Consider the following 12,904-nt stretch of genomic DNA (forward strand, 5'->3'; position numbering starts at 1 on the left):
AATAATAAGCATCGCATCTCTGGTATTGATTAGACTTTTTTGTTTTACTGCAGGTTGTTTATTTACATGGAGCACAGCGCTCCCGCACAGAACTCGTCCCACGGCCTGAAATTACTCACGCTGTCCCCAATAGAGCGGAGTTTGTAGAAAGGCTGAATGTAGAACCAGGAGCCTTCATTTCCTGCAGTGTCCAACATCACCCTCATGGCGTTTTTCTCCAGCAGCGCTGGCAGCCGTTTGTTCACCGTCAGGTATTTGTTGCTCTTCAGGTGAAGCAGCTGTGCAGGAACAAAGAGCAGTGAAAGTTTGCACACACTCATCACATGACTGGCATTATTTTGGGGCTTCTAATGATTCATCTGAACTGATCTTTTTTTTAAATAAAAAAAAAAACTGGATGCAAAACTTTCAATTTATTGCAGAATAAGGGTTTAAATTATATATATATAGGGTCAAATGTATACAGCTCTAGAAATTGCCTGATTGGGGCATTTGAAGAAATTAAACTGGTATGTTTTTACCATATTAGCACAAGATTTAATTTTTATTTCAGAACACACATTGTGCTCAGAGTCACTCAAGCTCAGGAATGTTTTAGATTTAGGCATATGGCATTTTGGAATAAATGTCAAAAAGGTTTCACTCCCACAAAACAGACAGAAACAAACCTGAATGACATGTCCATACTGTATCACAGTTCCCAGGAGTTTTTTGTTTTCAGAGTCATTTTGTTTCTTCTCCAAGTCAGCTGCATGCTGGGGTTCAAAGAGAGAGGAGGACAAAATTAATTTCACCAACATGTTCATAGCTCATTACATCCTGTCCTGCAGAAATGCTCTAAGAAGCGGTTGTATTTGTTCCAAAGAAAAAGTCCTGGAAAAAAAGCTGTAACTAAAATTTGGATCTTCAGCAGAAACAACTTCAGTAAATCCCGGCCTCACCTATCCACAGGGAAGGTTGCCAGCCTCCATTTTATGACTGTTTGGTCAAAAAGATTTGCTTTAAATGGTATTAGACTTCAGAGGAGAGAAAAAAACAGAGCCTCTTGGGCAGATAGGTAAGACAGTAGTTCCTAAAATGTCTATAAAAGGGCTTATAAGCATTCTACCACATAATAATTGATGCTTTGCAGTCCTATAAGTGAGACTTTTGTAAATTCAGTTCATAAACAATCAAAAAATATTTCACTGAGATCAAAACCTGTGAAGAAATTTATATTCAAGACCTATTAAAATCTGCCTGGATATGTTTATTGCCATGGGGACAGAGCTGTGTGTTGTGGTAACTGTGAGATAACTGTGTTGTTTTCATAGCTTACATGGAGCTTGTTGAGCAGCACTGTGTCTGTGTTCCCCCCAGGCTTCGCTGCTTTCCAGAACTGCTTCTGGGCTGAGTAGCGGTTCATGGGGCAAAGTTTAAACAGACAGTCTGCACAGAAAAAAAAAAAGGCACAAAGCAATCAGTTCCGCTTCATTAACATCATATAAAAAAACAGACAGGACAAAGGGGAATACATGAAAATACACATAGCCTCCTCTCCACAATAACCAGCAATCCTGGTAAAGATGTGCAAAAAGAATTACTGCAGCATCATCGTTCCACAGTGGAAGAACAATGATCATTGGAGTTGTATTCAAACCTCATTTAAAATCCTCCTCACACTGTGTGGTGGCAAAGTAGACTTGGGTTCAGCCTTATTTATCACAGTCATGTTGTTACAAAAATGATTACGCGTACATTTAAACCTCAGTTTAAACCCAGCTGTTCTGTGAAGGCTTCAGAGATTTGATAGCGAATGAGCAGCAACATAAAGGAGCACAGCAAACGGGTCAGGAAAAAAGTTCAGGAGGAGTTTAAGGCAAGGTCGGGTTGAAGTGACAGTCCAGGAATGGAAGCCATTTCCACCAAAGATTACCATGTTAACACTGGAGGCGCTGCAGGGATCGACAGCTCAGGTGGAACAATGGTTTCATAGGAGAAATATTAGCTGTACATCCAGTTAACTATGCTCTAATGTAGCTTAATCCTGGCAGTGGAGACTGGTGCATGTTCCCAACAGCCTATGGGAAAAAGGCAGGGCGCACCATATAACCAATACCCAAAAGAAAACCAAAGATCATTGATTATTCATAAACCATTCTTTGACACTAAAAGACATAAAATAAAGGTGTCCCACTAAAAAGGCTCCCATTAGATTATGGCATATCGTTAAACTGAACAAAATGTAAAAACTAAAAGCTGTATTTAAAAAAATGTCAGTGTGAGAATATGTCACTGAAATTAAAATCACAATCTTTTTAAAAACTTTTCACAAATCTTCAGAGATGGCTATAAATGTGACGGGAGTTTGAATGTATGCAAACTATAAAGGCCTTCCCAAAACAACATAGCATAAAACATCAGCATTATAAGTCAGAAATGAAACTAGTAAACTATCTTTGTTCTCTGTGCATACTGATGTGGCCATGCGTGTGCCTGCACTTCAAACACGTATTAATAATTCTCCTGAAAGGAGATCAAAGGCCTTTCTCTGCTCTGGGGAGGAGCAACGGATGCAGAGACGGCCTGCATCTGTGTGTGCGATCAACCTGCACCACCTCCTCAAAATGTGGTCACAGCCTATGGTTAGACGGCGACAATAACGCCACATAAAACATCAGCGCTTCTGTTTGCATTACGACAGGGCATGTTAAGGAGGCGTGGTCAGCCGGCATGAGTAACCACGGGCAACGAGGAGATGCTGCCGTTATCAGTAGCGCCAAATTGTAGAGTTAATTTTCATATGCTGCGCAGAAACCCACCAAAAGGGAAACCAGGCCTTTTATTTGCATGTGGACTGAGTATGAGAGAAGTTCCTCTTCTGTCCCAGGAGAGTTCCTCTTCTGCAGCTCGCCAGGACTGAGGAAGACTTTAACAGTGGATTCAAGTTTTGTTTAGCAGGAACAGATGAACTACTTTCTCCTGCAGAGCTGGGTTTGTCTCCTCCCTCTGAGTTCTGGCTTTCCTCTCATTTTTATCTCCTATCAGATCTTTGCTCCTTCTTTACCGAGTGGGCGAAAAGAGGAGGAAAAGAACAATCTGTCCATCCTTCCCCCTATTCTATGTCTCTGAACTTCATTTGGAGTCGCAGTAACATGACCAAATAAGGCCAGCCAAGAGAAGGGGAGTTAGATGACTTTAAGAGAGGGGGAGAGGGTGGGGACTCCCTGTTTTCCCCCTTCACATATTCTGTCATCCCTCCTTCTCTTTCTCTCTGAATTCCTCTAACTATTTCACACACACCATTTGTTCCCTCATGACTAAAAAGATCCCAATATCCTAAATCTTCTCCAGCCATCCACTGCCCCAGTGGTCTTTCTCATCAGTCATGTTTGAGTTCAGATTGATGCATAATTCAGAGAGGAAAACAATTAAAGGGAAGTGAAAGACAAATGAGGAAGACGAGGAGAGAGTGAAAGAATGTAAAACACAGCGAAGAAGGTTAGACAGTGGAGAAAATGAGAAACTGACATCTGAATGTTGGATGCTTCATTTACAGTTGAAACCACATATTTACATGCATCGCATTAAAAACACATATAGCCTGTTTTTTTACAGTCTTGAAATAAATTAGACGAAACTTTTCCTCCTTTAAATCAGTTAGAATTACAGAATAATTTCTGTTAACTTAATGCCAGAATACTTCCTTCAAAATCAGAGGTTTACATACTAACAATATGTGTTAACAATATAATGAATTTGAACAGCCTAGATGATGATAACATGGTTCTGTCATTTTAAGATAAGTTATTTCACAACACTTAAGTTTATTGGAAGTAAACGAGTGAACATATTTTCAACCAACACCTCAAACATACCGATTTCTTGTGTGAAATTATGGAAAAATCTCCACAAAAAAGTCAGCCAATATGATAGGAAGTGGATCATTTCATCTTTGTGAAAACCTCAAGATGCTTAAAGGTACCACGCACATCTATTCAAACATTTATACACAAGCATGAACACCCCGGGAACACCAAAATCATCTTCAGCCATCACAACATTCAGGAAGGAGACAGTTTCTGTGTCTCAGATGTGGACGAATAATAGTGTGAAATGTGTGAAAAGTGCAAATGACCTTGTCATTTGTCAAAGAAAAACTACGTAGATTGAGACGTCAGTCAGACAGGAAGAGGCCATTAGTACAAAAGCAACATAAAAGGTAGACTATAGCTTGCAAATGTATGCAGAGAGAAAATCCTGGGTTTTTGGCCACATTCTGCTGCAGGATGCACTGCTGCAATTAACCAGAAATATGACATCATAAGAAAAAACATTATGTGGAAATAATAAAACAAAATCTCAAGACATTAGTCAGGAAATTAAAGTTTAGGCCCAAATGGATCTTCCATATAAATAAAGACCCTGAGCATTGTAACAAATCAGTTTCAGACTAGCTTGCGGACAACAAAGTCAATATTTTGGATCAGCTATCACAAAGCTCAGATCTTTGTCTCAAAGACACTTTGTTGGGCAAAGTTGAAAAAGTGCATGTGAGCAAGTAGGTCTGAAAACAAAACTCAGTCATAAGAGTTCTGCCAGGAGGAATGGGTCAAAAAGTATTTTTCTAAGTTTGAGGTAAGATGCACAAAACACAAGACAGAGAGTTTATAAGGCAGTTCTTGACAATACTAAGGAAATGTATGTAGACTTCTGACTTTAAAGAAAATGAAAATAAAAATACAAACATCCCCTTCTCTCAATATTATGGAATTTAGAAAATAAAACAATCTTAGTTTAGTAAGTGACCCAAAAGTGGAAATCTTTACTCTGATTTAATGTCAGACAGTGTATGTGTATGTTTTATAAAGAGTAATTAAACACATTTAAAACTTCTGTTTTAAAATGTGTAGCAGCTCATGATGTGATTAATAGAAGAGTAAAATTATTGTTGCTCTCATTTTTTCTTTAAATCTTTTCATCAAATTGCAGATATTTAAGCACAGAATACATAATAGCAACAGTAATGGATTGTAAAACCAACAGAGTTTGGTTAAGGAGGGACAAGGAGGGAAAACTGAACATAACTAGGCTAATATTAGAATAACAACATTAAACCTCTTTCAATAGCATAGAAAATTCACACTTCCATCCAAATGACAATCGCAGCTTTAATGACCTTTTAAATTTTAATTTAAAGTATGATTCATGATCAATTGAAATTAGTGTAATTATTTTTAAAAAGTAGAACCAGCAAAGCAAAGCAGAACTAAAAACAAAACTGTGATTTATTTTTTCTGACTACATCGTTAGGCTCCAATTGCTCACAATTGAGATTTCTTCAGACATTTTTTTTATTGTTACACTTGCATGTTTCAGATTATAGGACGTTTTATTATTTGACAATTATGACCTGAGTAAATAAAAGACGCTGTTTTAAAAAGATATTTATAGAAGGGAACAAAGATATGCAAGCCATCCCGGGACTGTGTGAAAAAGCACCAATTCACTAAACCTGATGGTTGTACCAGCCTCTGTAATCACTGCCATCAAGTGTTAGACAAAATAGATTAGAAAGTCGTCTCTGTGGAGGAATGTAGGAATGCTCTTCCTTGCAGAATGGTTCAAATTCAGCTAAATTAGGTGGTTTTCAAGTATAACTTCCTGTTTGAGATTATGCCACAGCAGTTCAACAGGATTGAAGTCCAGACTTTGGCTACACCACTCTAATACTTTACTGTACAGTTTTATTTTGTGCCAAGATGTTGAATTACTGGTGGACTTTGGATCACTGATCTACAGCACTTGACCTATTGGCTGGACATTTTCCATCACTATTTCCACCACCTTGTTTGACTAAAAGTATAATGTTCTTTCCCTGGAATGCTGTGTCAGCTGCTCTCCTGATTTAACAGGATGAGTGACTTCCAAAAAGTTCAAATGTGAGACCGGACTTTGTCTTCTGCTTGGTCAACAGCAAATTTGAATTTGGAAATCTGAGGCAAATGAGGCCTGCAGTGGTTCTTCTAGATTCTTCTGTGATTTCTTCAATGAGTCATTCTCAGGTTTCTCAGGTTTGTTATGTTTTCTCCATTTGTAGTTAATTCTATGCTTTGCTACACTCCCTACTACTTAGAAATGGCTTTGCATTTTCTTATTGTTCACGTAACACTTTATTTCATGGCATTATGTGTTGCTTTTAGACATCTAGCCTACTTCACAGTGTCAGTCAGGTTCAGTTAAACTGATTTCTTGATTCTGCATCTCTGGCATTAATCTTACATGCATGTGCATAGTGAATTAAATGAAATATTACCGGTGGCAAACATACATTAATGAAACTGTACATTTTGCAGCAAATTACCACAAGTTCAAGGTTCCTTTATGTTATTATGTAAGAATAACAACTCATTATATAAAAGTATCAACTTAAAATCGTAGCAAAACAACATGACCACAAAGAAAACCCTCCTTCATACAAGTAATGTGACATTTAAAACAGTGGGAATCACAACAATTAGATAATACAAAGCAGCGCTGAAGAATTTTCTCTGCATTTCACCATCTTTGCATTTGAGCACCGCTAATTAGTTTGTTTGTTAATAATTTTTATACACTTGTCTATTAATATATAAATATATACAGTGTATATATATATATATATATATATATATATATATATATATATATATATATATATACTGTATATATATATACTTTTTTTATTTATTTATTTTTTACCTAAAAGTCTAATGAAGTCAAACATTTAACTAATTACTTACTAGTGAAGCTGAAGTTACTGATAGTTAATGATAGATTAAGGGCTAAAATAAAATTTTACTCTGTTTTACTCTGTATCTAATATTCAAATAAGTATGAATGAAAATGTAATCAATATTTTTGCATTGATATTTAATTTTAAATAGAAGTGTTTTTTTGATACCTAGCTTTTTGGCAGGACATAACTTTAGGACATGTCACAATAGGGTTCAGCACAGCTCCACCCATGAGCTGGTAATGATTTGTGTCCCATAATATTTTAGCACAATGTTACCAAAGCAGATGTTTCAGAGTGCAGATACAGGTTTCATGTGAGAGATTATAGTGGTGAGGCGAGAGCTGTGTTTACATTAGAAGGAAATGTTAAGCATACCTCAGCAGTGACAGTAACGCCAAGAGGACCAAGCAAAGGATTCATTTTGAGGGGATTAATGTATCATTTTTACCGTAGCTTCATAGAAGCACCTGCTTCAAATCAGTTATCAGTTCTTAAAAATGACTATTTTTAGTTGAATCCTTGCTGACTACAGTTAATCGCTCTGGAAATTGCCTAATTGGAGTAATTCCAGTGTCATGTGCAAACACTTTTCTGTTTCCCTACAAGACTCTCATCTAAAATGAGCTAATCAGGTCAGGACTAGCCAATACCGTAAAGGAGCTTTTCAACTCCAACAAACAGCATGTACAGCATGTTTGCTGCAGATTTGAATGTTACAAATATGCAATGTCTATGAACTATACAGGGTTGAAGAACAAGTGTGACATAATGATGGGAAACAAAGAAAAGACAACAGCAGAGAAAGCGAAGGCACTGGATCTGAAAAACACGACGAGCGACAGAATCTGATGCATGTATTATGTTGACATGCTGCAAAAAAACAAACAAAACCACTGCTTATATTTAAAGCACAGAAAGAATTTGGACAGTTTGAGGATTGTGACTCACTGAACCTCAGTTAACTCAATGAAGTATTATAGTACTGCATCTCTCAGTTAAACTCAAATAAAAATAGAGTAGAAGCCTTCACACAGCATAGCAATATTTATCCCTAGATGTACTGGTTTGCAGTAGAGTCATGCCAACACATGCAGGTCCCATGCAGCTTGTGCCTGAATGCATGAACATTTGGTATTGCAGACATTCTTTTATGAAATGTTGGTTAGAGGTTTTCATTTGAGGAACACATGCACATATTTAAATGTATTTTCTTCTTTTTAAGAATCATGGTTGTCATACATTTGTTATAGCTTGCTTCTTCATTTAATGACATCACTCTGGAAATTTTGCTTAGTTGTCATCTTATTTGTTTGTATTTTTAAAACACATTTTATCTTCACACATGAAGATATAACCAAAAGATCAAAGTAGTCTACGAACTTTAAAAAACCTTCAAACTTATTATTGTAAAAGCTACGATCTTTGGGAATGTTGTGTGTTTCTGCCAAACCTTTTAAAATGAATCATGATTAAGAGAATATGCACATCCTAATTAGTGAAATAATTTCTACATCTAACTAAGCTGCCACTAGACTTACAAACAATTATAGTTTCTCTACTAGAGTGGAAGTCTGACTGCAGTCTGGTTTGCATGCTTCTCTATCAGCAAGATCACATAAACCTCTGGTTGAACTTCATAACATCTGGTAGAGAAGAGTGTGGATAAAAGAAAACACAATACATTTTTGTGAAGATTCTCATCATATTTTCAGTGCGATGAGATGACAGCCTGATATCCTCCTTCAGGATTTTCTTTCGGTGTGAGGCTCTTTTTCTGATATGTTGTGCAGTCAAGTCAAAGTTTATTTGTACAACACAGTTACAACAGCCACAGCCTCAGCTGACCAAAGTCCTTCACAACAAACACAACATCACAAGTAGATAGATGACAAAATAGAAAATAAAATTAAATTCAGTAAAAATGTATGTTCAACAATAGATGTAGCAGAATGCACACCTTCCTAAGCATTTCCCTTTTGTCTCCCAAGTTCACAAATAATAATCTTTGGGACCATCGAGCTGTTTTCTGTCAAATGTGAGATTGGCATTTGTGTTCCTATTGTTCAGCAAGTGTTGCCTCATTGAACTGTCCCATAGAGGCAATTTTTTTTACCCTGTGTCTTTCTTATTGTTGAATCATGAACTCTAACCTTAACCAAGGTAAATGAGCTCTGCATGACCTCCTTGATAACTCATCAATGTGAGACTGTAGGGAAGATTTTCTCTGCTCAATGTTTTCTCCGTTTGTCTCTCATGAAGTCCCAAAATGTCTTAGAGATAGTTGTGTGACCTTTCTGGACAAAGAATATCACTAAATATGTTTCAGATGTGTATATACTGTAACTCTATGTTTTGAGATCTTCTAGCCTATTTCATGTTGTGAGTGGTTCTATTTAAGCTATTTCTTTATTTTAAACAAAATAATTGATTACTATTATGTTGTCAGGTTTCTTTGGTTACATTAACATTTATTTAACAATCTGAAAAATTCTGGTGTGACAAAAATACACACAAACAGTAAAAACCTGTAGGTGGCAAAAGACTTTTTCACAAGACTGTACAAATACACGACTGAACTACTTTGTAATACACTTATCTGAGGGGCTGAGATGGTTCGGTAGGATCTCTGTTGAAGTTTGGTCCACAAAGTAAACTTGACAGCTCCACTCAGAGCTGAAAGGTGCCAGTCTGGATTTACTGTGATGGCAGTGATTGTCTCCAAGGGACAGATAGCATCTCCTTGAACATCATAGAGAAGATGAAGACCTTTCAGTTCGCAGCTCTTTTTTTAAGTGACACACTTTGCAAATAGTAGATATGACTCTAAATACAAAGTGTTAGTATACCCACATGGACATACTTTAAACTCAAGATAAAGGACTGAAAGCAAGTCAAGTATTATTTAGAACCTTTACCCAAATTAGAAGACTGAATGTTTGTGTGGCATTTAATGGCTGTTTTCACCTGCGGCGCCATCAGCTTTCTAAATAAGAAGCTGAAGCCCATAAATGTGGCAAAAAAACATGCGACTTTTTTATGATAGGGTGACTTTAGCAAACTCACAAAGCCGGGTTTATTTAATAAATGTATTATTTATTTATCACTTATTTAATAAATTTTAATGTTTTGATGAGGCTCGTGTCATCAAAACGAGTCTCATCAAAACAACATGACTGCTGTTTTTATTAGCTGTCATGTTTTTATTAGCTGCATGCAGAAAATCCCCATAACTAAGAAATAAAGGCTTCAAAACAGTCTGTGTTTCACTTAGTGATGGAATATTTTGAGCCAATTTGTACCCATTTGTTCAATTTAGTCTACTCATATTCAGAACAATAGGAAATTAAGTTTTACATAAGAATTTAGAGACCCTTGATATCAGGTCAAGGGTCTCTTGACTTTTTGCTAGCTATATTTTAATTTCAAAGTTAATTTCAAAGTTAAATACCAATAACAAAGCTGAAATGCTCTCATGTTAAATTTATTTTATGCAGCTACTCGAAAAGGGGAAAAATGAAAATTAGATTGTGTTCTTTGTAAAATTAAAATAAGAACTTTTATGTATTAATGAAATTTGAATTTTATGTTCTAACAAGTCTTGGAAGACATGAGCAGCTTCATAAAATATCTTCAGTAACCAGGCATCTCACTGCAGCTGAAGATCTTTGCATAGAGGGAAGTTTTCTGAAGCGCCAGGCTAAAGCTAGCTCACTTCCTCTGTGTTTGATATGCTTCTATATGCCCAGGTCACTCTCACCAGACTGTCTGAAGGATTGATGAGCCTGAGTGGGTCACGTCTAACTGGCCACACACGAGCTGCAGCTGCTAATATAGTCTTTCTACTACAGCTGAAGCAAACAATTATGTGCTAACAGCCAAACCCTGTTAATAAAGTGACACCTGTTAACAACTTAATATTTCACATTGGCTGGAAGCGTAACTACTGTGGCAGTGACACATCTTCAGATCCAGAGCATTAAAATCCCAATTTAAAATAATTTTCTTCTGTTTTATTTTTTTTCTTATTTGGTCTTCATATGCTGTGTGCAGACCAAACACGCTTCAAAATGCATCCAACACCTCTGCTCTGATGTTTGTGCACTGTGATTTTGAGCATCAGAATTGCTCTAGACATGCGTGGGGAGGAGCCTCTTGCCTTTTTCCCCCCTCTCCTGATCTCTTTGTACAATGGTTGATGAAATATTGAGAGAGTGTCTTGGCTTTATTTACTGAAAGAAAGAGAATGTCTGTGTTTGAATTCACCAGATAATTCAGAGGTGTTGTGCATTTGGTGAGTTTAACAATCTAGATGTGTGTGTCGGATGCACGTCGAACTCTCAAAACACTTCAAACACGCAGCACTAGATCTGGGAGACTTCTCACGTCCACATTGACTTTGCATGTAAACCAGACGCCCCTGACCCCCCCTGACGCTCTACCCGCGTTTGGTCTGAACACAGCATTGCTCACGGTGGCTGTAGGCTGTGTTGCAGTCAAGACCACCTAACCCGAGACCAAGACAAGACCAAGACCAGAGTGTATTGAGACCAGACCAAGACTTTTAGAGTCCAAGACCAAGTCAAGACCAAGACCAGCGCCCCGCGCTACATGACACAATAAAATGTGAAATATGATCAAAATTGCTAATCAAATTGATCTGAAAGATTCACATTCCCATAAAAACACCTAGATATTAAATACTTAGAGCTGAAATAAATTTAACCAATATTAAAAGCAGAACAAACTCTTTGTTCTGCTTATCTAAAAAGATAATGCCCTGGGCATTTGCCCATATCATTCATGTCAGAAATCACCACTGTCTGCACCATTAAACATAGCAATTGAGGCAATGCCCTGATGGTAAACAACACTCAACTATAAACACTGACCAAAGAGCAACAAGTAACCAAGCACAAGGCGCTCACCATGACTGTTCTAAATTCAGATAAATGTCAATTACCTTTCTCATCTGTTCTTGAATTTCTTTAGATTAGAGCATGATGCGTAGCTTTTTTTTTAATTGAGTTTGCTTCTTGTCAAACCAGTTATATTTAATTATTCTCAATTCTACAGCTCTGTTAGTAATCAGGTCTGGGTGTGGCCAGTGAAACTAAATCAAAACATTGTGGTTAAGCATATCATGACAACAGGTTGGTTTGGAAACCTTTTTTATGCTTATTGAAAAAAATCTTTATTAAACGTTTTGCATTTACTCAGGTTATTGTTGTTTCTAAAAAACGTAGAATGCCATTTCCAAGACAAAAAAAATTCTCAATGATCTGTAAGAATGTATTAATAAAAATTTATATATATAGCTATTATAGTTACCACTTTAAACTAGCAATTAAAAGGTTGTTTCTCAGCCAATAAATGTTGTTTACACAGAAACAGGATGGATTCTCATAATAAATATTTAAATGGATGCCCACATGTACAGTTTCCTTTCAAGGTTAGCACCATTTTGACTATTTTAGGATTTCTCACAGGACGTGACACCCACGTGTAATCTGCTCTTTAATTAGTCAACAGCCCACGTTACTGTGCTGGCAACTTGCAGCCTGTTGTATGAATCAAGAGAGAAATTGGTTTTGTTTGGTGGGAATAAACATGTTTCAACTCACTTTATTTCAGCTACTTTAAACTGAATACGCATTTGTTAGAAGACACTGGTACAACAGTAGCTATGCAACGTATGTAAAATGTATAAGTAACTAATTCTTAATGCCACAGCTTTAAAAATAACAAGTGCAGTAATGGAAATGAAATATCTATGGCAACTAATGTAGATGTGTGACAAAGTCTGTAGCAGCAACAGATGTTCTGGTTTATAAAAGAAAAGCATTACAAAGATTGTAAGTATGCAAACACTGTAGGTAAATAATTCCCTTTAAACATGGAGTGTTATGTACAGTGCATACATTTTGTATAATCATTTCCTCATGCAAATTATATCTATTTAGGAGTTTCCTCATACATTTCCTTTTTGATGCATCAAAACCCAACTTATTTGGAAAACGTTTGACTGTATTCTACCTCTTGTTATTTAAAGTTTTACTTTCAACAAGTCAATGTTATTTTAAACTTGTAAAATAATCTTGATAAAATGTTATCCTTGTTTTCAATTGATTTTTTCCTTTGAATCTGTGC

At 36.5% G+C, this 12,904-nt stretch overlaps 1 protein-coding gene across 11 annotated transcripts in view; it reads right to left on the reverse strand.

The window, feature by feature from the left end:
• LOC114135479 (inositol 1,4,5-trisphosphate receptor type 1-like) overlaps positions 1-12,904 on the reverse strand; it is an 84,296-nt gene that overhangs the window by 64,595 nt on the left and 6,797 nt on the right. For 10 of the 11 annotated variants that reach the window (XM_028002789.1, XM_028002797.1, XM_028002794.1 and 7 more), the window contains 3 exons: positions 1,319-1,428; positions 669-755; positions 120-278 (listed from right to left, as the gene is read on the reverse strand). In XM_028002789.1, the coding sequence (XP_027858590.1) occupies positions 120-278; positions 669-755; positions 1,319-1,428 (356 nt within the window). Of the gene's footprint in view, positions 1-119; positions 279-668; positions 756-1,318; positions 1,429-2,801; positions 6,580-12,904 lie in introns of those variants that run through there. The other variant, XM_028002798.1, reaches the window with a different exon arrangement.

The sequence above is a fragment of the Xiphophorus couchianus genome, chromosome 20, assembly GCF_001444195.1.
Source record: "Xiphophorus couchianus chromosome 20, X_couchianus-1.0, whole genome shotgun sequence".
NCBI lineage: Eukaryota > Metazoa > Chordata > Actinopteri > Cyprinodontiformes > Poeciliidae > Xiphophorus > Xiphophorus couchianus.